The 26,219-nt window shown below is 29.6% G+C and overlaps 1 protein-coding gene across 1 annotated transcript in view; it reads left to right on the forward strand.

Annotated features, from left to right (window-relative positions):
- The first annotated feature begins 4,709 nt into the window (after nt 1-4,709).
- LOC107451618 (uncharacterized) overlaps nt 4,710-26,219 on the forward strand; it is an 89,467-nt gene continuing 67,957 nt past the window's right edge. The window contains exons 1-7 of the mRNA XM_087150044.1: nt 4,710-5,291; nt 10,925-11,109; nt 16,915-17,171; nt 19,397-19,456; nt 22,930-23,040; nt 24,707-24,825; nt 25,791-25,849. Coding sequence (XP_087006170.1) covers nt 5,228-5,291; nt 10,925-11,109; nt 16,915-17,171; nt 19,397-19,456; nt 22,930-23,040; nt 24,707-24,825; nt 25,791-25,849 — 855 coding nt within the window. The 5' untranslated portion in view covers nt 4,710-5,227. The remainder of the gene's footprint in view (nt 5,292-10,924; nt 11,110-16,914; nt 17,172-19,396; nt 19,457-22,929; nt 23,041-24,706; nt 24,826-25,790; nt 25,850-26,219) is intronic.

The following is a 26,219-nucleotide window of genomic DNA, read 5'->3' on the forward strand; positions in this document are numbered from 1 at the left end:
GATAATCGCTAACACAAAAGCAGTTTGGAATTTAGGGATGATGTATTTAGTTACTGCAAGTGTGGCAGTAAGTTGCAAAAGTAAATGTTAGCACCACCACAACAATATGCGTTAGAGAGTAAAAGTCTAGATTGCCACTACAATGTGATTCAGAAATTTAGTTTTTGATGTCATGATAATCACTAAAACAAAGGCAGTTTCGGTTTTAGGGATGAGGTATTTAGTTACTGCGGGTGTGGCAGTAAGTTGCAAAATGAAAATGTCAGCTCCGCCACAACAATATGTGCTAGAAAGTCAATATCCGGATTACCACAATAATATGATTCAGAGACTTATGTTTCACTTTATAATAATTGTTCAAATACAGTTTTGGAGCAATAAATAAATGAGATAGTTATTGTGTGTGCGACAGCCAGTTGCAATTGGCATGAATAAAAAATCACATATCAAGACTGTCGTATCAATGGGGTTTGGAAATTCAGTTTTTGTGGTCATGGTAATTTTTAAAAAAAACATTCTAGGTGCTACATATGAAGTAGCAAGTCACTGCTGTATTTCTAATAAAATATTGCAGTTGCTATAAGTAAATGTCAGAATCAGCTAAACAATGCAATTTCAAAACTCGAGAATCTTCCATAATAACTGTTATAAGAAAGGCAGTTTAGGCGCTACAGATGAGATAGAAGTTATGGAAAAAGTTGCAGTAGCAGGAAATTAAATAGTTTACAAAACAAATTTAGCAAAAGAACTAAAACAGGACAGACAACACATATATTGAATAAAACATTTTCCCTTTAATTCTACAAGGAAAATTGACTTAATACATTCTTCATTACAATGTTTCTTTCATTTTTTATAACATTATTCTTGTACAATGTTTTCCAAGAATATTTCTGAAATTATACATCAAATATTAAGTCATTGCAATTTTGTTTTGAAGTTTCACATCGACATTTTCCTATAAAATTAAATCTTTTAAAAATGTCATCATAATAAGAAAATTGATATAGATTTCTTAAAGAAGTTGCTGCTTTAAATATTCATTTTATGCTCTTATTAATTTTAACAATAAATGTTTCAGTCAAAAATAACATACATTGTATTGCATAAAAATATGTGTTACTTAAAGTTTAAATTATGTTAATTTAAATATTGGTTTTGTATTTAATATGTAATTAAAGTAAAATCTCTTTTAGTTACAAATCTTAAAATGCCTGAAGAAAAATTATCTAAAAAAAAGATTACCACACAAAATAATGTATATTACAAAAGCTGAACATATTACATTGAATTTGGAATTCTTGTATTTTAAACAGACTGTAATGTTTTTGTAAAAAAGTTCTTGTTTCAATTTAAAATTGCCCCCAAAAAATATAGGAGGATTTTGCATGAGAAGTACATTAAAACATGCGAAATTCTACTTTATTCGAAGTTTTATAGTAGGTAGTAATTTCCTTTTATGTACAGCACATATTCAAACAGTTTTGGCAATACTAGATTTCGTATCAATTATTTTCTTTAGAATCGTCTTAAAAGGAAAATTTTATTTGTTGTTGTCAACAACAGCTTTTAAATCTATTCAGCCTGCGTGAGTATAGGTATTAAATAAATGCATAAGAGTCTGTCGAATTTATTGCAAATTATATTTATTTTGTAAATATTCTATCTGAATCAGTGATGAGTATTTTCAAACAGATAATTTACCGTCGCAACAAACAAACAATAGAAAAGCGTGACTGCCAGTTTTTTCAAATCGAAAATCTATAGAATAAAAACGCGACTTTCTCAAGGTTTAGATTGTATCGCGAGTCGTGAAAATATATTTGTATTTTTATACAATAAGATGATTAATGAAAATATAAATTTTGTTGTTGTTAAAATAGAATATTTTAAGAGAACTGCGCTTTCGGAAATAATACTCTCTCAGAAATGAAACTCAAACTTTTGATGATTTAGCAATCCTTGAGCTATGTTTCGTCAAGTTTGAAATTTATTTCGTCCCTAAATCACGTTATTTGTGACGAAATGGGAAATCTCAAATGTATGACGGAAATGTCATAGATTTGAGAGTTCCTGTTAAAATACAAATATATTTAGAAAATATATTTGTATTTTTACACAATAAGGTGATTAAAGAAACATATAAATTTTGCTGTTGTTAAAATAGAATATTTTAAGAGAACTGCGTTTTCGGAAATAATACACTCTCGGAAATGAAACTCTAACTTTTGATGATTTAGCAATCCTATATGTTTCGTCAAGTTTGAGAATTATTTCGTCACAAAATCACGTGATTTGTGACGAAATGAGATCTCCCAAATGTATGACGGAAATGTTTTCTCAACTCGAAACCTCATCGTAGTGCATTTCGGGAGATTGTTAGCCATAATGACGAAACTATGATGGTGACTAGACCATCGAAAATATAGAGTCGAAAAAAGTGGATTGTCCTGTATGGTGGTCAAACAGTTGACCTCGTACCAGGAATATCCCGGCTTCGAATCCCCCTTCGGGTATTGGTCCAATTTATCTCTCTGTTCTATTTGTTATAGGGGTGACATTTACCCAGTTATAAGGTGTCCACAATAAAGTGATTATTAGAAAAATTAGACACATTGAGCGATGAGAGTTTTTATTGATTTTTTTTTTTTGGGGGGGGGAGGCAAAACTAGAAGGACGAAATATTTCGTTACTAGTAACAAAATTCGTTTTCTCGAAGAAATGTCGATAGTTATTTCGTCACTTTAACGAAATGTTTCTTCGGAGCATTTACCAAGAAACGGTTTCGTAAAAAACGAAGAAAATTTCGTGAAATTTGAGTATCAATTTTTTACAATGTATATTTTCGGGACTATAGTTTTTGCTACGCCAACATTTTATAGTGATGTAAAATATTTTTACGAAAAACTGGCGAGGCATTTATTTTTAACCGAATTTTTATAATTTTTAGTAATAACTAACTCTTAAATTTCAAAATACCTTTACTCAATTATTTTATATTAAAATATTAATAATTACATTAGGGTTACAAATTTTGCAGCCATTAAAAGACTGCTAACTTGCTACGCTTTTTAGGAAAATTTCTTCTTGTGGTTTCTAGGTTAGTGAATTAATGTATGATTATTTATTTTGTAAATTTGATTTAAAGATATATTCAAAACCATTGCATGTAAATGATTCAAAACTTTATATGAGACACCACTTTGCTCCAGTTCTAGCATGGGGAGACTAAAAATTTTGGCGAAATTAATAAAAAATCTAAAAGTTTTAGTTTTTATTTCTGTATCAGAGTCTATAAGATATTTTGCAAAAACCATAGTTACTGGCAATCCTACATTTATACAGGTACTTGATCTTACCTAATTCAGAAGTGGCGATTTCAAATATGATATTAATTTTGTTCTGAAAGCTGCAGATTTTTTCTTTTTCAAAATGATGCTTTTAGTTTATTTTATTTTTGTCTGAATGTACAAAAATGCACAGTTTCATTAGCATACATATATATTTGTCTGCTCCTTTGAAAATAACGCTTAAGACGGAAACACATACGACTTTAAAGCATCGCAGCAAAACCTGAAATGTATTATTACATTTTTTCAACCACTCCCTACGTAGCAGAGAAATGAGGGCGCTCTATATTCACTCGATTGAATTTTAAAAATTCTCTGGTTAAGAATATATTATTAAATTTCTTAAGAAACTATAGCTTGCAAATTTATATTAGAATGCTTTTCTAATTATAGCGTTACTGAAGAAGAAAACAAGCTTCTAAATTCCTGCGCTCATATGGTGGAAATAAGCTATGCATGAGTAAGACAGGACCCTATTTCTTAAGGCTTTAAAAGTGATCTTTTAATTTGTACATGCAGTGTTGCCATGTAAAATCTTCTAAAACATTTTCTGCTAAAAGAAGGATTGTTCAGAGTTAGTATAGAAGTGTTTCCACAATTTTGTTCAACCCTTGAATATACGCTGTGGTGGCACAGGGGATAGAGCGCTTGCCTCCCACAGAGGTGAACCAGGGTCGAATCCTAGCGATTGCAGATTGAAACGAATTCCGCATCCGCCTCGCACCAACCACAGTGCTGATGTAAAATATCCTAAGTGGTAGACGTATCATGGGTTAAAGTCCCCTTTCCGTCAGGCTAATCATGGGAGGATTTCGTGGTTTTCTACTACTTGTAAAGCAAATGAGGGTTAGTTCCACAAAAGAGGTTTCCCCCAAAGCAAAGTTTTACCAATACGTGATCCATGAGTTCCCTAGTCTTCTGAATCGGCTTCAGAATTACAAAGTTACGGAGTTGAATACGGAGTCGAAATTGGGATATTCAACGATGGTTGTAAAACCCTTGAATACGCGGTGTGTCAATAATTTTTGCAGACGTTATTTTTTATTTCATTATTAATTTATTTGATTTTGAGAGATTTATATATGACTCCAGGTTTTAAAAAAAATGCTTCAAAATTATTTTGCTTCAAGCGCTTAAGATTTTCAAGATGATTCAAAATAAATTGGGCAATTAAAAATAAGATTTAAAAAAAATCTAAATATAACTTCCAAATTACTCGTTTTAATATTTTTTAATCGGACAACAATTTTAAAAACTAGAACCATTGTAGAAAATACAAATGACAAATTGTAATTTTCCTTCTTTAATAATATGAATAATTTTTCGCAACAGCAACTTCAGATGAATTAAATACAATTTCCTTCTTATCCGCGCACTGAGTCAAGGGCAGATTAGAGTCTCTCCATTGTATCGCTCAAACAAGCATTTGCAGCAATATATGTCAGAATTATGACGGCGAATTCACATTTACAAATGTTATGAAAATTATTCTGTGAAAGTATGACTACACGAAATAATGAGACAACTTTATTCGATATTTATTATGCCTTTGTGTTATTTCAGCTGTGTGAAAAATTCTTATTTCATAAAGTACTGTTCTGAAGCGCCGTTGGTTTGAGTGTGATAAAGTCAATTCTAAAAACTCCGGCTCTTGTCATCGTAATTTATAAATATCTTCTATCAATCTAACTTTGTTAAAAATGATGATAAGCAGTTACCAGAAAAGAAAAAAAACAGATTTAGAAGAATTTATCTGATCTAGAGTTGAGCAGAGTTATTTTTCTTCCAACGCTTTTAGTTCAGCTGTAGTTCATTTATCTGGAAGAAATGTTTGTTTACGTATCTTGACCGGGAATCTATTAAAGAAACTATTTAAAATGGATATAATTTGGATTCTTCTTGTAATTATAGTTACCGCATTAGTATTTTTAAAGAATACAGGTAATGTATGAATTTATATAGAATATATTGAATTCTTGTTTTTAAGATATTATGAATTATTCTATTTGAAGAGAAAGGGCAATAAATTTTTTTTGCATTTATGACAGTGGGCGTGTAGGTGTATGCTTGCCCGGTTTTGGAGAAGTATTGTAGCGAATTGGCGGAGACAAAAGCCGCCAATATAATATTAGAACTTGTACATTAAATATTAAAAAAATAATAAATAAATATTATAAAGTATTTTTTGCGTGAAATTTTCTTTGAGTAAATAAGATTTTTTACTGGGTGCAATTTATTTAAACTCCTTGACGCATAATTTTCATTATATATATTTCATACTTTTTTCATAATTTAATATTAGTTTAGGTTAAAATAAGTGAAAAATATTATATTTAGAATTTTAATAATTTATGGTTGTGTGAAATACAGCAAGACACACTGGTGCCTTTTTCTCCATTAAAAGTAAAGCTTTCCGCACACGGCTTACTTCCAAACAATAATTTTTCAAAATTGCACTTATTTAGGTCTGAGGGAAACAGTAATCCATCGATAAAATTTCTTAAATTTACAAAATGGATTATTGATATATCATTGAATATGAATGAAAAAATAATCGTTCAAAAAAAATTTTTTTTTGGATTTTATATCGTCGTACAAATATAGTTCTTATAATTTAAGAAAATTCTTTTAGTAACTATAGACTGTTTTTATAATTAAAAAAAGCAAAATATATTTTTGCTTGTAGCTAGAGCTTCAGAAAAAAATATATAAAAGGGTCACCGGTGTCCTATCTGCATCAAAAGGTTAAAAAGTCATATGTTTACAAAATTCCAAATCGAAATTTTAATTTTTTTATAAATAGAATTGTTACGGAATTGGTTCTAATGTGAAAAAAAATATTCTCTGCTTTTTTTTTCTTATATTATTTACCATATATATTCTTAGTTTTTTTTATTCCAATGAAATATTCTTAATTTTTTCGAAAATTAAAGAAGAAAACACATTTTAATTTAATGACCTAAAACTTTGAAATTAAATTAGTTCACATATCATATGTTATTCTTTGGAAAACACACTAAAGTGCCATAGACAATGCTAGGCACTGTGTATAATTTATGAACACAAAAGGCAACTGTGGTAACAGCATATATAACTAGAACTGTAATTGCAGTTAATCACTTCTAAGTAGTTAAAACGACCATAATAACAACAGTGGTTACCACAATGTCCTTACGTAGCGCATAAACGTGTATTATGTATAATGTATAAAATTGTATATTATGCACAATGTGAAAAAATTGTATATAATGCACAATTAGAAAGTAATACACAATTAGCATAGTGTTGTCATTCCCTTATTCAATGGTACTTGAGCTAAATAACAAAATGTTATTTTCATCATGGCAAATTCAATTCCATACTTAAAATTATAAAAAACCATTTTAAAATCCCAGTGTTCTTTATCTACGATTGGCGGTTCTTTTTGGCTGTTGTGGCCCGTCAGTCCCTCCCTCACTCTCCCCCTGATGTATGCAAACTAATTTTTTTAAAACAAAATATTAACTCAATCATCAAGAAAAAACAATGATTTTAGCAAAATCTCAAAAATCAGGAATGTGCAATAATTACTACCTAAGTATCACAAATCAGAAATTTGCAATCACTATTTTCTATTTTATCTTAATTTACTTTCATTCATTACGACTAACATCAAACTATTGACTCATAGAAAGACGTTTACTTGCTTGATAAAAATATTTTTTTTCTCCTTTCAATTTGTTACTCTCTGTATTTAATTGAAATCATCTTTCCTGACTAAATCACTTATCTAATGTTTCGTCTCTCGTTGATTACATTTAATTTTGTCTGAACATTTATTCATAAAATCTTCAACATTTTAAATTGCATCCATAAATCTAAATTTGTAGTGACAATTTAATGTGGATTTAGGTTTTTCTACGAATACTATGTTCCTTAGTTACAGCTTCTCAATGCCATTGCATAGTTTTAAAAAAATGATAAGAGATAAAATTATCTCTACGCATTTTTCCTTTATCATCTCTTATTATTTATCTCCTTATTGTCTCTTATTATTATTTTTCTTTTTATTATAACCTGGAAGGAGCGGTAGGGGGGACAGTTTACTTTTTATGATGTTAATGTTTTTTTTGTTTTTTTTGTATATACCTGGGCTAAAAACGGTGGATTTAATTAATTACGATAATTCTTGAGTAATTAAGTTGGTGCTAAGTTACTAGCAAGTTCAGACGATAATACAAACTATGACATTCAGATACAAAAAAAGCATTTAAATAAATGCATTGCTTTCTGCTTTTTCATTTTTTGTAGATTTTAATCAAAATGTAACTATTAATATAGCAAACAAAATTATAGCAAAATGTAACTATCCATGTAACTGTAGTTTAAACCTTGTCCAAAAAGCTGAATGAAAGCATTATTATCAGTAGTCTACAAATTATATGTCGCCACGGCACTTAAAATATTATAGCTAACTTTCAAAATTATAGCAAAATGTAAAATTTTTTTATGAAGACCTAAAATTCTAAGCATTATTAGGAGAAAAAAAAGATATTTCTGAATAACACGTCCGAGCCACAATAGCTCAAGGGATAGAGTGTTCACCTCTCAATGAGTTAACCTGGATTCGTATCCCAGAGGTGGTCGATTATACGAATTCAACTCCAGCTCCTACCAGCCGCAGTTTTGACGTGAAATATCATGAGTGGTAGACGAATCATGGGTTACAATCCCCTAGTTATCGAACTAATCATGGAGGGTCTTTGTGTTCTCTCTATATAAAGCAAATGCTGGTTAGTTCCATCAAAAATCCTCCACAAAGGCTAGTTTGTCCCTATGCTTAATCCAATAGTTCTCTTGTCTTCTGGGCTGGGTTCAAAATTAATAATACACACTAGAATACACACTCGAATCACAGGAATGCCAACTGCTCCACTTTCAGTAAAATTTTTTAAAAAATTTGTAGTGAATTGAGCAGTAAAACTTGTAGAATAGGGTGATCACGTTTAGAAAGAAATATTTTCTAAGAAAGAAAGAAATTAGAAAGAAAGAAATATAATAAAGTTGTATTTCATATGATAGTGTGAATTTTCGATATTTAGTAGTGGAAAAATTACTTAAAATGAAAAATACTTAACCAAAAATGACTTAAATTTCGTTATCATTAAATAATCTTTTTTTTACCAAGTGGAGCAAGCACATCTCTGGACTTCATGCTGGTATGCTATGCAATTTTTGCTCGCATTAGTATTTATACATTATAAGTTGTATGGCATATTTCAAACCCCTTTATTTATTTATAAGAAGTATTAAATAGAAAATAATTACTGCACTATGATGTTTCAAGTAAGCAAAAAACTTATTCTGCTTTCCATTTAATGGCTCACAAAACATAGAGCTGGAGTAAAAAAGATTGGAATTTTTGTAATCCTCCAATGATTAATGTTACTATACATCGGGGTATACAAGATCCCCAGGTGTCATGAACTTATATTTACGATGATGTTACAAATAAATTTACTGCAATACACTGAAGAAACGTAATTAAGTTTACAAAAAAAACGAAGAAAAAAAACCGTTAACCTTTATAGTTTTGTTTTAAATGAAAATGCTTCTTTTGAAATCAAAAAAGCCTTAGTATGAAAACGATTGTTAAAGAGTGCAAAAATTTAACAATTCTCATATGAAGTTGAATAATCTATTTTTAAGTTCATTGTCTGGATTAAGAAAGTTTTGTGACCTTAAAGCTGACTAAGTTGTTTTATCAATTTCCGAAAAGAGAAATGCTTGGAGGTTACATATCCGTCATTACAATGCATCCGGAGTTTAACATTCCTTATTTTTTAGTTATCCGCTTTTTGTTGAACATGTTGTTCCTTTCGCTTATGTTATGATCAGTTTCTTCAGATTGCGTTTTATAAAATGTTTGTCAAGTGAGTTTAAACAAGTTACGTCCTCTTTTATTTTTCATTGTAGAGATATTTCGCGTTTCCTGAGAATGTAAACAAGAAATAAACAACAAATTTTGTAAGCAAAGCACTGCAATAAATTTGCAAATTTTTTCAGTATAATTCAGATATAATCTTATCTTGAGTTAGGAATTTCTCTTGCTTCTTAATGATACTCAATAATTAAAATATTCAATTTTGGGGTATCTTTAAGATAATTTTTAAATATTAAAGTAATTTTCAATTTAAGTTTAATACTTTACTTTTTTATTGCAATGTTTATTGGATTAATTAAAGAAAAGCTTTATACTCAATTCTTAGAGATAGAATTCTTACTCATCATTACTTTGCAAATGAAACGATGCGTGTTCGAAAGTTTGTACCACTTAAGCTTTATTTTACTTTTTCTGCATTTAGCTATATCTTGAAAACTTTTCGAACAAATTGAATCATTTCACGCATAACTATAAAATGCATTTGTCCAAAGATGATTCCAAGCAAACATTACTTATTTAATATTATTTTGTTTAATAGTAGTATAAAAAATTTTAAATTGTATTGTATACAAAATTTTGTATCGTTCTAAAGTATATAATTTTATGACGTGAAATACAAACTTTGAAGAAAATCAATCGTGTAGTCCCTTAAAAATCGAATTTTTAAAAAAAATTAAGAAGTTTTAAAAGAATTACAAATTTAGATTTTTTTTTTTTATTTTGCTCTAAACTTTCTCTAGACTTAGCGAAATATGCAAAAAAGTAAAATTAACACTAATGGGTTCGAACTTTTGTTTGCTCTCCTAACCAAACTATTGAAGGCAAATGTCCTAAATTACGAATGATTTCTATATTTTGAGGATCAGAAAACCAAATCAGTTGAATTAAAAAATATGTTTAATCAGAGAAGAAGGTACAATTTTGTGTCTGATTACGTAGCTTAAAATGTGGTCTGTACTTATTAATTAGCATATTTGACGCCAACCACGTGAACCATTAAAACTGAATCTTAGTACTCGAAGATGCAAACATTAGATCATAAGTTATTTACTATGTTGCATTTTTTCGCACTACATTAAACTCTGTAAAGAAGAGGAGGTGTTTAATTTTAAACTAAATAAACCCAATTTTCATGTTATATAAAATTAAAAGCGAAAGAGTTTGATTTCTGCTGAAGATGTTTTCTTTTTCAATGTTATTTATATATTCTTTGTAATATAATTATAATTGCAATACATTTTAATTTTATTCCAATTTTGCAGCAATTATGAATTTAATTTACAAGATAAAAATTCATAACTAAAATATACAGAACTAAGAAGTGTAAATGCTAATTTTCATATGAAAAGGCACGCTCACAAACTATGAAAAAATTCAAACTAGAATAATGTAAGATGCCCCTCTGGTACCATCCTTCAAGGCTAATAAAATACTAATATATATTTTATTAACACCCTTACTAATATACTTTAAAAACTATATATATATATATATATATATATATATATATATATATATATATATATATATATATATATATATATATATATATATATATATATATATATATATATATATATATATATATATATATATATATATATATACATACATATATATATATATTTTATTATTATTTTTTTATTTCTAGATTATGTTTATTGGCAGAAATGGATTATTTCTTACATATGCGTTAAACTGTATAAAATCAAGTCTAAAAAAAGGTTTGATTTGTATGACTATTCAAAAACCAATGATCCAGTCAGAGCAAATTTTATTGTCCCACAAGAAGAATATGACATAGAAGCTCCACAACCAGCTTCAGTTTTAATAAATGTAGGTAAAAATTTCTTATTTTCTTCTGTTTTTTATTATAAGTAACTATCCTGTGCTGGTACAAATGTCATGTTAACGCATTCATATAAGCATGCATAATGAGTGGATTCAGCAGATTTATTTATTTATTTATGAATCCATTATGCCTGGTAGTTCTTTCTTATCGATTCAACAACACTTTGTTGCAGACGAAACTATCTTGTTTCTGCAAAGTTGACCACATTGCCACCTACATGTTGGACGACGCACGATATTGACCTCATTTGCCACAACTATGAAAACTGCTCTAAAATTGCAGACCCTTAACCTCCTTCAACAGATTTATTTATGAATCCATTATGCCTGGCAGTTCTTTCTTATCGATTCAAGAACACATTGTTGCAGACGAAACTATCTTGTTTCTGCAAAGTTGACCACATTGCCACCTACATGTTGGACGACGCACGATATTGACCTCATTTGCCACAACTATGAAAACTGCTCTAAAATTGCAGACCCTTAACCTCCTTCAACAGATTTATTTATGAATCCATTATGCCTGGCAGTTCTTTCTTATCGATTCAAGAACACATTGTTGCAGACGAAACTATCTTGTTTCTGCAAAGTTGACCACATTGCCAACTACATGTTGGACGACGCACGATATTGACATCATTTGCCACAACTATGAAGACTGCTCTAAAATTGCAGACCCTTAACCTCCTTCGCAGCATGAAAAATTAGTATTTACGCAAAAATTACGACAAAAATAGTTTTTATGTTAACAAATAACATAAAGAAAGACGAATGGGTGAATAAAATAATACGAACATTTTTATTCTAACTACTTATAAACAATCTTTCTTTCAGCAATAAATGTTTTAGAAAGTTTTACAACGCAAAACTGTTGGCGTAATTTGAATAATCATTTCTTTATGCTTTTTTGATAATGCTTTTTTGATAATGCTTTTTTGAGTAGGTGTCATTTTTACCCATGCAAGATTCGGAAAGAACAAAACAAGGAGAAAAAGTGTATAACCTTTTTATGGCTTTAATACCCAAATTTTGAAATCATGCTACAGAATTGCAGTTTTTATATCAGAATTCCTTCAGAATTAGAGTGATAAAAGGAGAGAAGCTTTAACCCCTTCCTTCTCACCCGTGAAAATGATGGGGTGAGGTTTCTATTTTCTGCTCCCGTGATATTTCTGGGCTGGAGTGTTCAGTAGTAAAGCGCCAATAAGAATAAAACTAATTCATTTCTTATGCCGGAAAAACATTTTATTTCTCATTTTGCACACCAGATGGCAGTACCATGATATTTTTAAGGTAATTATAGATAGTTAACTTATTTTAAAATAGATGACAGCACTAATCAAATACGTGTATTTGTGATATGTGATATAAAAAATATTCACTTTTATGACCGTTTTCTCGAAAATTAACCGATTATTAAGGGGTTAAACTTCCTCAGGGCTAAAACTTCCTACGCTTGTTATAATTTATGTAAATTTTGCATAGGTAAAAGTAACAACCTTTTCAAAAGCTTCAAGCGTGATCTTAATAATTGTCGTAGTAACAGTTTTGCTGTGTAAAATCTTCCAAAATAATTACTTTCAATACTTAGAGTTAATATAAAAGTGATTTTGTTCTGTATTCACCCATCTGTATTTTTGGTTTATTATCTTTATATTCTTCTATACTTTATGTCTCATTGTAATTGCTACCTGATAGCCTCAAAATCTGGATAAAAATTTGATGTATCTATGCCATTGACTGTAAATATTTTAAAGTCAAATGATCATATAGAAAACAATAATTACATAACACAGCTAAATGATAATAAAACAAACAAATTGATTCGAAACATTTTTTTCTTCTTTCACACTGTAAATCCGTTAGAAAAAATCCTCTAATTTTTTTTTCATCCTTACAAAATAATCAATATAATTTAAAATTAATAACTATTACTATTTTGAAAAAAAGTAATTTATTGAACCATATGCAATTCATTGTAAATTAAGATCCTTAACCTAAAAGATCAAGAACTTTCTAAAACCCAATGTGCCATTAAGTCATGGTTATTTTTAATCAAGGCTAATTCAAACTGTAAATTAACCTTTATTTACAATCATCCTTTAGAGTGGTTTCTCCTCTTTCTACGTCATGATTGTCATCATTCAAGGTCTGCTTAGATAATATATTTATCGTTTTTTTTTCTCCTTATTTTTTAATGAAGCTTTTATGCTGGACGTAAACGGCGCAGAGCATTTCGTAAAGACCAATCACTGGACGGATAAAAAGGTCTTCCTTTTTTAACGCTTTTAGCTCTTTTGTCAAAGTTCAATAAAAGTACATCCGTTGTAATTTTATTTATTTTTCCAGTTTTATTTATATATTTACTTCTTTTGCTTGTCTTTCATGAATTAAAAAAAATTAAACGAGACAAAAAAACTATCTGAATTTTTGGGGATGAAAGATGGAGAAAATTAAGAAGCACAAGCTCTATATAAACGTGATGCGAAATGAATAGCTTAATGACTCAGCCCATTTAATAAATACATTTATTTACATTTACTTACAATTTATACGTATTGCGTTTTAGTTAAGTTTTGAATCAACTAATATAAAACTAATTTACTTCCCTTAATCTCAGTTCAGAATAAATGCTTCAAAATTATTAATTCTCTAAATATTAATAATTCAAGTGTAACTACTACCAATATATATACAAGAATTAACCTATTACCATTTCGCCATAATGTATTTTTTCGTATTTTACTCTATTTACACAACAATAAATTAATATGCAAATTAAAAACTAATGTGTCTGAAAGGAGACCAACTGAAATGTATGAGATTCCCCTCTTTACAAAAGAAATTTCACGAAAACAGTTTTTTTACTTAGCACCTAAATTATATAATAAATTACCATTTCAGTTGCAAAACATCAAAATATATTCTTCTTTTAAGCGTGCTTTATTTCAATTTGTGATGAACATTGACGATTTAGATCTCTATTTTTCACTTTAAAGGAAGCATTTGATTTTTTATACCAGTCTTGTGCCAATCCAAATGAATTTCTTATGTTACCTTTGCTATTTTTTATTTATTTATTTTTTTTTTTTATATATATAGTTTTATGCATTTTTTTTTGTTTTCTATTATTACAGTGTTCAACAACATATGACGTCTTATGATGAGCAAAATAATTTATAATTGTAATACCCCCCCCCTTTTTTTTTTTTTTTTTTTTTTTTTAATTTTTTTTTAAATTTATTGTATTACTTTTCTTTGTCGCCTGGACAGGATTTTCCTCTTGACGACGAATATATATTCTTTGTATTTATGTGTTTTTGTTCTCAATAAAGTTATATTTGTTTGTTAAAAAAAAAAAAAAAAAAAAAAAAAATATTCACGATGCTTAAAGCACAAAAACAAAATAAGAAGATCAACAGGAAGTGCAATTGGTAATCACTGATACCCACACATGTGCCTTATGACGTTAATGCTAGCTGATTCTTCATAAGCAAAATGGAGTGTTAAAGTGAGTTAAACTTCGCCACATAAGATAGGACGTTAATTAACGTAAAGTGAATTATATACAGCACCGTATCACCCATCGAATTTGTTGAAATATAATTCTTCTCGTCTCTGTCTTTTAATTAACTTAGATTTATCATTTATGAATTTTATTGTAACTGTTACATATTTTTGGTTTGTGTACCTGCCAACTGCGATGCATAATTAGTTTGTTTATGTTCTACATGGATTTGTGCCTGTCTTTGTTCTAAGTAAGGAATATAAAGTGAAATAATTGAACTTTTTGTGAAAGAATATAGAAGGTGTGATACTTGATGGGTTTGCCATACTTGAAATAGAATGGAAAAAGCAGTTGCTAAAGTAAAAAAAGGATCTTGATACCCACACTACGTCACTTGTAGGTATCCCATTCAGAATGTAAGAATGAAAGTTGAAGTAAATACAAGTTTAAGAGTTCATGAGCAATAATAAAATAATTCTAAAGTCCAGAGTACGCGCTTGACGTCACGTCGCCTCAAATCATTTTTCGTTAAGCAGCAAATGTTTTGGTAGATTTTTAATGGCATAGCAAAACAATTATCACATTTTGAAAGATTATGCTTGAAGCGATTAGAAATGGGCTTCCTTTTTACCCATGCAAAATTTACATCTAACAAAATGAGTGCAGGAAGATAAAAGCACCTTTCCGCTTTCAATACCATTATATTTAAAAAAGCATTTTTTTTAATATAAGTATTGCGATTCTACAGAATGCCTTCACAAATGCTAACATTAAAGCCCGAAAAAAGCTATTAACCCTCATTTCGGTAAATATAAAATTTGGATGGGTAAAAATAACATCATTTCCAAAAGCTTCAAGGATGATCTTTCAAATTGTACCGAAAGTTTTGAATTGTAAAATGCTACGAAACATTAACTGCCAAAAGAAAGATACTTGGGATAGAGTTAGTATGGAAGTACTTCCATAATTTTATCTAACACCTGTGCTTGAGAAATGGTAACTCGGGGATAGAGCGTTCGCTTTCCAATGAGGTGAACCGGGTACGAATCCCAGCTATGGCTAGTCGATACGAATTCCGCAACCAACTCACGCGAACCACAATGCTGACGCAAAATATCCTCAGTGGTAGACCGATTATGTGTTAGAATCCCCTTGCCATTAGGCTAACCGTCGGATGTTTTGTGGTTTTTCTCTCCATGTAACGCAAATGCGGGTTAGTTCCCTCAATAAATCTACCACAAAGACAAATTTCTTCCAATACTTAATACGGGAGATCCCTTGTCTTTTGGATGGAGTTCAAAATTACAAGACTACGGAGTTGAACATTAGTATTCGTAAAGCCTAAATTGGGTCGGCTGGTCAACGACGGTTATTAAAAAAATAAAACTTCTGTGCTTCTAATTGGTAAAATGCTAATGCTGGATAAAAAAGGAAGATTAATTCATAATTACTTAATACAGTTGTATAACTTTTAATAGGGCTTGATAATAGGAACTGATATCTTTCACTTCTAATCGTATGAACCAAAAAAAAAGTGCATTCTCTACTATTAATATCCAGTGCATGTTATACCATTATAAAAATTTTAATGAAAACATTAAAACATTTTACAGCATTTCATTGCATAATGTCGGGCATTAATGGGACGCCATAACTGATAAATTTTCTGGGTGTTACTCGTAGATATTTAAAAGATACTTGATACAAAATTTGTGCATTAACATTTGATTATAGAAGTTTCTAGCTATCACCATATTTATTCATTTAGAAAATTTATATGAAAGAGGTGAGCCATACGTCGCTTTTAAATGTTGGCTAAGTTTTCAAAACAATTTTCTTTTAATTTGTATTTCTCAACCAATTTAAATGGTATGGGGACAAAGAACTTTTGAGACGGTAGCTTTGCTATTCTAAAGTTGCCAATTTTATGCTTTTTTGGATAAGATTTTTCCTAAAGGTAGTAATATAACGACTTAATTTATTAGAAATACCTATATCGCCTTTACAAAATATCGTCAGTTCTTTCATGACACATAGTGCGATGATATCAAATTTTTTTTTAAAGAAAAAATTTGAATAATGATGGATCAATTTTTAAATGTATTTAGTTTTATCAAATTCATTACTTATTATAAACAATGTAGGGAATAATGTTTTCTTCAATGAAATCGGTAAATATTAAGATTTATTCGCCTTTATCGGAAAAAATTGTTTTAAAGGAGATATCTTAATTATGTAATAATCTTCAAATTAATAATCCCTTGTATTGTATGTAATTTCAGAGCCACGATGAAGTATTTTTCTATGGTGAAAACTCTAATTCTGATGTCTTGATTGTCAGAATAAATCGGCTATCTTCTACAACAGCTGAAGCTTCAATATATTTGAAGCTTTCCAAGAACAAAAGCTATCATCTTGAGAAGAACTGTGACTTTCAGCAATCTTGCACTGATGGAATGGTATTTTCATGTGGTTCTTTACAGCTCCATTGTCAGTTGCCCATGAGAAGATGGAGATTATTTTTCGCTGGATATTTGAGGTTTATCCAAGTTTATATCTATTTTGAAGTTTTATTAGGATTTTTAATATGTAATTTAATGAAATGTATGTAGATACATCGATAGATAGATATAATTGAAAACATTTAAATTAATAAAATTACCTGGCATAAATTCGATGAATTTCATGACAGTGGGACAAATCCGACAAGCATTTAAACACTACATATTACGAAAATATCAACAAAAGAAAGAACAATAATGAAAAAGGAAAACTCTAACGAACAAGGCATCGTCATCGAGGAAACATTACTATGCTGTCAGTTGGGGGGGGAGTTTCTTCGGTGGGTGGTAAAATTCCATAAACAACTATATTCTCGAATGCACCAAGAAAAAGAGATAAGCAAGAGATCAAACGCAAATCAGAGGAAGATTATATAGTAAGATCCCTAAAATTCAAAGATCAGGTTTCTCTTTATACGAATATATGCACTTCTTCGTTTTTTGGAATCTTAGTTTATAATCTCCATCTTATTTGTCTTTGGTAACCAAACGCAAATCAGAAGAAAATTATATAGTAAGATCCCTAAAATTTAAAGATCAGGTTTCTCTTTATACGAATATATGCACTTCTTCGTTTTTTGGAATCTTAGTTTATAATCTCCATCGTATTTGTCTTTGGTAAGCAGACGCAAATCAGAGGAAAATTATATAGTAAGATCCCTTAAATTCAAAGATCAGGTTTCCCTTTATACGAATATATGCACTTCTACGTTTTTTGGAATCTTAGTTTATAATCTCCATCTTATTAGTCTTTGGTAACCAAACGCAAATCAGAGGAAAATTATATAGTCAGATCCCTGAAGTTCAAAGATCAGGTTTCCCTTTATACGAATATATGCACTTCTTCGTTTTTTGGAATCTTAGTTTATAATCTCCATCTTATTTGTCTTTGGTTTCTTGCTCATCGCTCTTTTTTTAATCATTCTGGGTAAGGTTGCTTGTAGTATTTTACCAGCGATTACAGAAACTGCTCTCGCCTGACTTTAGTTACCATTCTATTTTTCTCAGATAACGAGCAACAGGAAATTTCAATGTATATTTATTTGCAGTTCCTGCTGTATTTAATTCTACCGCAGCTTTATTTAATATTATTCCTCAATTACTGAAATTCAGATCATATTTATTTGCGTGAATGTATGAACACTTATTCAAGTACTCCTAACTAAGTAAAAATTGCAGAAAATTTCTCCTCTTAGTTTTAATTTAATTTAAGCACAGGTAATATAAGGGTTGACGAAATCGAAAGTTTAAAAGTGCTATATCGTAAAAATTATAATAATCAAAAAATTATAGCAGCGCCACCACTTAAGATTATAAAGGAAGATAATAGAACTGCACCTCAGATTTATTACTGATTTATCAGGTTATTGGAATATATTTGAAAGAATGTAAAGTCGAACTAAGAAGGGTGCGTTCAAAAAAGACGCAAGTATTATTTTTAGAGTCGGAAGTATTATTTTTAGAGTGTATTATTATTTTTAGTGTTATTTTTAGAGTCGGAATTGGATTGCATCTATTTTTAAACTCATGCTAGAAATTTTACTCGTGTATGCAAATATCACGAGTCGTAACTCTTCGGTTAACTTTTATGATTTCAACAACATTAGTAATAAATTCATGAGCAATCATAGCATTTAGTAGCATTTGGAAAACATTAGAAAAAAAGCATTCGGTTCATAGTAGTAGGAAATTCAGATATTGATGCCACGCTTCACAAAGTGTTTCACCAATTGTTTACAGGTGTTTGTTTTAGATATTTTTTGCCAAAAACTGTAAACATTTTGCGATAAATGCCTCATCACTCTCGGCTTCTGTCAATAAAATTTATAACACTGCAAGTTGCTGCTCTGAAAGCATCGATCTTATTATAACTTTACATTCATTTTAAATGCTTAATCAGATTTATGCCCTAAGTTTATAACAATGCTCTTAGTTTATAACCCTGAAAAATGACGCCACTATCATTTATATATTTCAGAAACTACAAAGCGAATCTTTGAGTAGCCAGTATGAAGTCAGGATTTGAAATCAAAAAATATTTTTTTTTAATTTTTAAAACTCCTTGTGAATTCGGTTTCTTACTATATTTTGTAAGAGTTTATAATGGTACAGTTGTGCTATTCACAATAATAACTTGAAATAAAACTATGATGTTTTATCAAATATTTCTCCTTTGTTTCAAAGAATTTCTTTATTCTTTCAGAGAAGTTTCAGAAAATGATCAGAGCTCAAAAAAAAGTGTATATGTAAAGTTTGCCTTATTGTAAGTATTGCTTTTAAAATTTATCTTAATTTGTCTTGTAAAATTTCACCATGAAATTTAACGTTTAACTTTGTTGACTTATTTAGAAAATTTACTATTCTCTAGATATTTATAGCTTATATAGAAAATTTACATAAATTTTTGTAGGTTAGATAATATTTTTAAGATCTGAAATAAATGTTACTATAAGTTCTTCTTATGGCTGATAATAAGAAACAAAATATTATTAGTGAAAATGATCTAATAAAATCTGATAAATATACTATTTAGAACGTGTAAGAATTTTTACGTGTTGTTTTATTATTAGAGAAAAAATGAAATAATTTACTTATAAAAATATCAGAGTTTTTAAAAGAATTTATCGTTCAAAATAAAGGATAAAATTTTATGTAGTTTTTATAACTTAAAACTTCTACAAGAAAGTTTTTGATTTCTAATATATTGTATCAAAATATTGCAAAAAAGTTTAAAGGTATTGTGAGTAAGGTGACAAAAAAATTAAAGTGTGAACTAACGAATTTAATCCCTTTTTTCTGTCAACCTGCCACTTGACTTCGGATTTAAACACAAATATTTATATTATTAATAAATTGTTGTAGGCAGAACTATCTTGTTTATGAGAAATAAATCCCAATAATAAAACACAAGTGGGTTAACACAAGTGGGCGCGCTAGGCACAAGTGGGTTAAATAGTAAGTTGATAAGTCAAATATAAAATTTACAAATTAGTTTTGAAATCATTTTAGTGTTGGCAAACCTTTCTCATTTCTTAGGAGTCAAACTAAAGATTCTGTTGAACAAGGTGCACACTAAATTTGCAATTTTTAATGATTTACCCTTCGGTGAAAAGAGGTTATAACCATTCTTTAAATTGATCAATACTAAACAGCATTTTTGCAATGACCTTTAAAAAAAATAATTACCTGAACATTGTCTATAAATTCCACGATGTTTATAGTAAGGACTACGACGGGATTTACTGTTACTGCTCAGTGTTGTCCAATAACATTAACTTTTAATGAAACAGTATAAAAAACGATTAATTATTTGCAGAATATAAAAATATGTCTGCAAAGCGAAGATTATTGTTAAAAATGTGGATTTAAAGAATAATAAAACGTATAATAACATGTAATACTTACAGTTGGGTAACAAAATAATACAAACTTTTCTGTACTAACTTTATAAACGCACTCCTATCTTTAGCAGCAAATATTTTGGAAGTTCTTACACGGCAAAACTGTTTGAAAAATTTGAGAGATCATGTTTGAAGCTTTTAGAAATTCCATCCTCTTTACAAATGCAAAACTTAAATCGACCAAAATAAGTACTTTAGTACCACAATAATTCAAAAAGCATTTTTATATAAGTATCACAATCCTATAGAATGATCTTCCTGGTTTTTGAGAATGTATTTGCGTATGTTCCCCCCTTTTTTAATATTCATCTCGATTTACATACTAATGTCGCCTCTAACTGTTCGACTCATATAACCGAAGAATCGGTAAGTGCCACCTTCGATAACAAAGGCTGAAATCCTGCAATTTTCGTGAATCGTGAGAATGATTTCAAAATAACTGGCATAAAAGTTAGAAAGAAGTCACTAGCTTCCTCATTTCGGTTAATACGAATTTAATATGGCAATTTTGAAAGCTACAAACATAACATTTCAAAGAGTTACAGCAGTTTTGCCATGCAATATCTTCCGAAGCATTTTCCACCAAAATAAAAATCATTTACATAAAGTAAGTGTAAAAAGGCTCGTACAAATGTTTCAGTGCATTTATACAAATGCATGATCTTTCTTAATTTGTGATTGGGAGTTTTAAGTCAGAAAGTTAATTTTGTTTGGAAAGCTACTGGTTTTTCTTCCAATATATATATATATATATATATATATATATATATATATATATATATATATATATATATATATATATATATATATATATATATATATATATATATATATATATATATATATATATATATATATATATATATATATATATATATATATATATATATATATATATATATATATATATATATATATATATATATATATATATATATATATATATATATATATTACTACTAACTAAACTCTGTAGCGCAACAGCCCATTCAGGGTCAAGGCCTACTGTGCCCATCTCAGTTTTCTTGACTTTGGGCTCTGGGGTGCAAGAGCAGATGCTCCGGTTAGATGGTCAGCCAAACGCGGAACCGCCAGTGTTTAGTTCCCAAGCATGCTTGGTACTCATTTATTGACCCACTGATGGGAAGAAAGGTTGAGTCAACCTTGCCCGGCCCGAGGATCGAACCCAGGACCTGTGGCACGGCATATATATAAATATATCTAATATATATATATATATATATATATATATATATATATATATATATATATATATATATATATATATATATATATATATATATAGAGAGAGAGAGAGAGAGAGAGAGAGAGAGAGAGCGGGTCTCTCTTTTTTGTGGATATAATCGTGTGGGCTGATGAAAAGATTATATCTTTTATTTTTCGGATCTTTGAAAAGAATTTCATCCTTTTTTTTTTTTTTTTCAGTTTTTTTTCTTTTCATTATTATTCCCCCCCCCTTTTTTTCCGTATGTCTATTATTTTCCTTTGTTTTATCTTAATTTTGAACTTATCTAATGAGTTCTGTTTACTTGCAGCTTATGCGCAATAAATGAAACTTATTGTTTTTCTTAACTTTCTTCGTGTTTACTAGTAGTAATTTATTTTGTTGTGTATTTATATATATATATATATGGGAAAAATTTTAGGAAGTGATAGTACACACCCAGACAAACAATTCTTATCAACGAATGCATGGTCGAAAACAAAACACAAAGGTGCTGGCGCATTTGGGAAGTTTTTTCATGCAAACGAGAAAGCTTCATTCCTATTTCGAGTTACTGCGCTACGTAATTTGTCGCCAAGCTTTCGGCCGCTGCAGGGAAAGTTCGCCTATCTTTTCTTCGCCGTTGTACCAGCATAGCCGCTGCCGGCCACTGTTTTGAACACTTATTGTAATCACATGCCATTAAATTTGCTTTTATTACTTAACTTCATCGTTCTTTGTGTGTTTTTGCCTCATATAAGAACATAAACTTTGACTCCCTCTAGCGGTTTTGGGTTTTGTTTTCGACCATGCATTCTTTGATAAATAAATAAAAATTCCCATCTTTTTAGAGTCACCCTGTATATAAATATAGCTACAGATTTGAAATCAGCAGCGCGTAATATCTTAGATCTGCAGAAATGACCCATGTAACAGAAAACAAAAACAACAGTAAAAGCGCCTAACTACAGTGCCAAAACGATCGTTTATGTATGTTAATTGTGATGTTGGTGTGTTATTGTATGTTATGAAAAGTTTTACCAAGATGAGAACACAAACATGTTTTCCTTTCTTTTAATTGTATAAAACTGTTTCGTTCCTATTTTTCAGGTGGAGGGCATCATCTGATGTTTATGATTTTGCTTCAGATGTAAGTACAAAATGCTTAACTAACGGTCTGGTCAACGCTTCTTGGGAAGGGTTTTGCCCGCAAATTAAAAGGTACGAACTTTTGCTTTGACTAAGACAAATTATGACCTTAATTTTAAACAATATTCGAAAAAAAATCTGTTTTGCTTTATCATTTGATCTGAATTGACGAAAGTACAAAAAAGTTATTGTAAATATATGTAAAAATGAGTTCTTGGTTTAGAACTTTGAATTCGAATTTTCTCTTGCTTGTCATTACATAATCTTATAGCATATTTTATTAAACTGTCAACAAAACTCAAAAAAACAACTACAATTTTTTTAAATTTAACCATTTGAAAGCGAGCTTATATAACAGAAGAATACTAAACTATTTTTAGAAAGGCGTCTTAAAATGTTGAAGTGTTGTTAAAACGTAGACTAACCTACATTTGTAATAACATCTTTACATTCTGTTAATTCAGATCTTATATAAAACCAACTTTGCAATATTTTAGGTCACAAATACATGAACCCAGCTTAAAGCTGTTTTAAGTGACCCGTATTCAAGCAGGGTTGATTTTACTGGCCATTCAAAAGAATGAGGCTATACTCTGTTTCAATTTTTAAAAAAAAACCATTTCTCTATGGAGAGAGCCTGTTTGCATCTAAATGCACGCTAAATGGATCCCAAGCTCTTAGCGCTATCGCATATCAACGTCACCAAAACTTGAAAAGACGTTGCACAGCTTCCTTTTTGCTTGCTTTCTTATTAACAACAATCATCTATTAATAAGTAATAAGAATTAATAAAATTGTTATTAAAAAATCGTATCAAATTTACGTCTTTCTGTCTGCATTTAAGGAAACTGATGTAAGAGCAATAAGTGTTGTTTCTTGCAGACGATTTTCTTCTACAGCGAAACAGAAGGTAAACTTTTTCATTTCGCATTTGATTTGTTAAGAGCAGGTGGGCACAAAAGCCCCATTTTTAGTGGTTCAATCAAATCGAATGCTCTTTCAATGCCATATAGTTGTTTCCTTTTCACGAACGATTGTTCTCCTTATTGAACAAAATACGTCACCATGCTTAAAACTCCTAGAAGACTACGAGATTATAATCTTTTTTTTAATACATCTATGATCTATATTGTAAAAGATAGCATAAATTAATTTCAACTTGATGTCTTCAGCATTTAATTATTTTTTTATATTGTTGGGTTAATTAAAAATCTGATTAATTTCTAAACCCATTCTCAGCTAAGAAGGTGGAAATATGCCTATATGAAAAAGTGGTTGGACACTAGCGCTTAAAACACATGTGATATACTTATGAAAAAATGAAGGTATACACCATTATACTCTACTCTCTAGTGATTTATGGAGTATGGTATACTAGTCTATTTGAGTAAAAATCGCACTATCAGTCTCTAAATAATCCTTTCACTTTTTACATATATTTTTCATTTAGTTTTTTTTTTATAGATTTTTACAGATTTTTCTTACGCATGTTTGCTTTTTTTTCTTTATATCGTAGCATTCTTTTCAAAAATATTAGTCACGACTAAAATAAATGCTTAATGTCTACCATAAGCAGGACTTTAAACTCGCATGTGTATTAAAATAGCTCAAACTTTTCAAAGCCTGAAACAAACTTTTGATTTTCATGGTCAGTCATTTCCTAATGTAAATTATTAATTTCTGTGATAAACTGTGTTTTAAACTTACAAATGCATTAAAATAACAAAAACTTTTACAGCCTCCAACAAACTTTGGATTTCTATGGGCAGTCAGGAGTAATACACGGAACAATAACAGTCGAAAATGAATTTGAAGACAAAGAAATTTATTTGTTTGGTCATCGGATAAGATATTTAGGTAAGTTACTTTTTATTCTAAATAAATTGACGACTAAATACATCAAATGAATTGCTTCAAACTTGCATAAGTTTTATTATTAGATTATTGATGGACACTACACACAATAAGGTTTAATCAAAAATGTTAATACGTGGTTGTAAATAGTGCTAGAATGTAGTACGCGATTTGGCAACAGCACTTGTTTTGATTCATTTGATGTGCGGACAACGAGACTACTGCTATCTTCTGAAAAGTTTAAATCGTTTTCATATTCCATCTGAAAAGTCGGTTTTTCAAAATGACAACAGTTAAGTAATCGCTCAGCGTGGTTTCCTTAGAAAGTTAAAGATTTATCGCACTAACTTTATCTGTCAACAGCCATGCCATCAAGATTTGAGTACGAAACTTTAAGACCACAGATTCGGCAGAAGCTACATGAAAACACAAGTGTACATAACTTCAGAAGTAAACTCAATTCAAAAAGAAATTAATGAAATTTCTGTGGAGAAGCTGCAGCAGCGATGTTTACAGAGGAGTTGAAAAGAGTACACTTACGGTACCATCCAGAGGGAAAACTAAATACTTTTACGCTAACCGTATATGCTTGTGTACTTAATCCAGAGACTCAAACTACTACGGACTCTCCGTAGTTTCGGAAAATAGTTTTCCTAGAAGTAACTATAACAGGGTTCCCAGGACGTGGTAAAAATAAATTAGTGGTAATATTGACGGTGAAATTATTTATCTCATTACTTTTCTGATCGATAAATTTCTTAGATTTATGGAAACGTCGTCTTAAAAACTGTCGACGCGGCTTAGGATGATTCTTACCTCAGTTAGGATGATATCAAGCATTTAGTCATTAGCAATACTCTTAATTTCCTAAATCTAACAAACATTAAAAATGCACATGTCGTTAACAACTTAATAAAATTCGAGTATTTAAACATTCTCACTTTATTAATATTTTTTTTTGTTTTTAGGAAAACTGTTTTCACAGGAAGAGTTTGATTTTTATCATATTTTGGGATACACCAAAAAGGTAGCAAGTTTTCATCTTATTCGTATAACCTTTTTAAACATTTTCTATTTTTACTTAGCTCCGTCTTCTTTTTTTTCAATCATATTGATCTAAATTTAGCCCTTTTTTCCTAATGTACTTTTAAGTGATTTCTTTAAAGAAAAACGAAAGAGTTGATACAAGCGTTTAATGCTTTGTTTCAGCATTTATTTATTTATCCCTTCTATCCAGGAGTTCCCGTGTCTTCTGAATTGGGTTCAAAATTACAAAGCTACGGAGTTGAACTTTGGTAGTTTAGGGTTCCCACGGTCTTGACTCGATTTTGAATTTACAACTACAGGGTTCTCGCGACGTAGAAAAAATTAATATCTAATATATTAAAATATTTTAA

The sequence above is a fragment of the Parasteatoda tepidariorum genome, chromosome 8 (assembly GCF_982258835.1).
Source record: "Parasteatoda tepidariorum strain Cologne lab strain chromosome 8, Ptep-v5.0, whole genome shotgun sequence".
NCBI classification, from domain to species: Eukaryota; Metazoa; Arthropoda; class Arachnida; order Araneae; family Theridiidae; genus Parasteatoda; species Parasteatoda tepidariorum.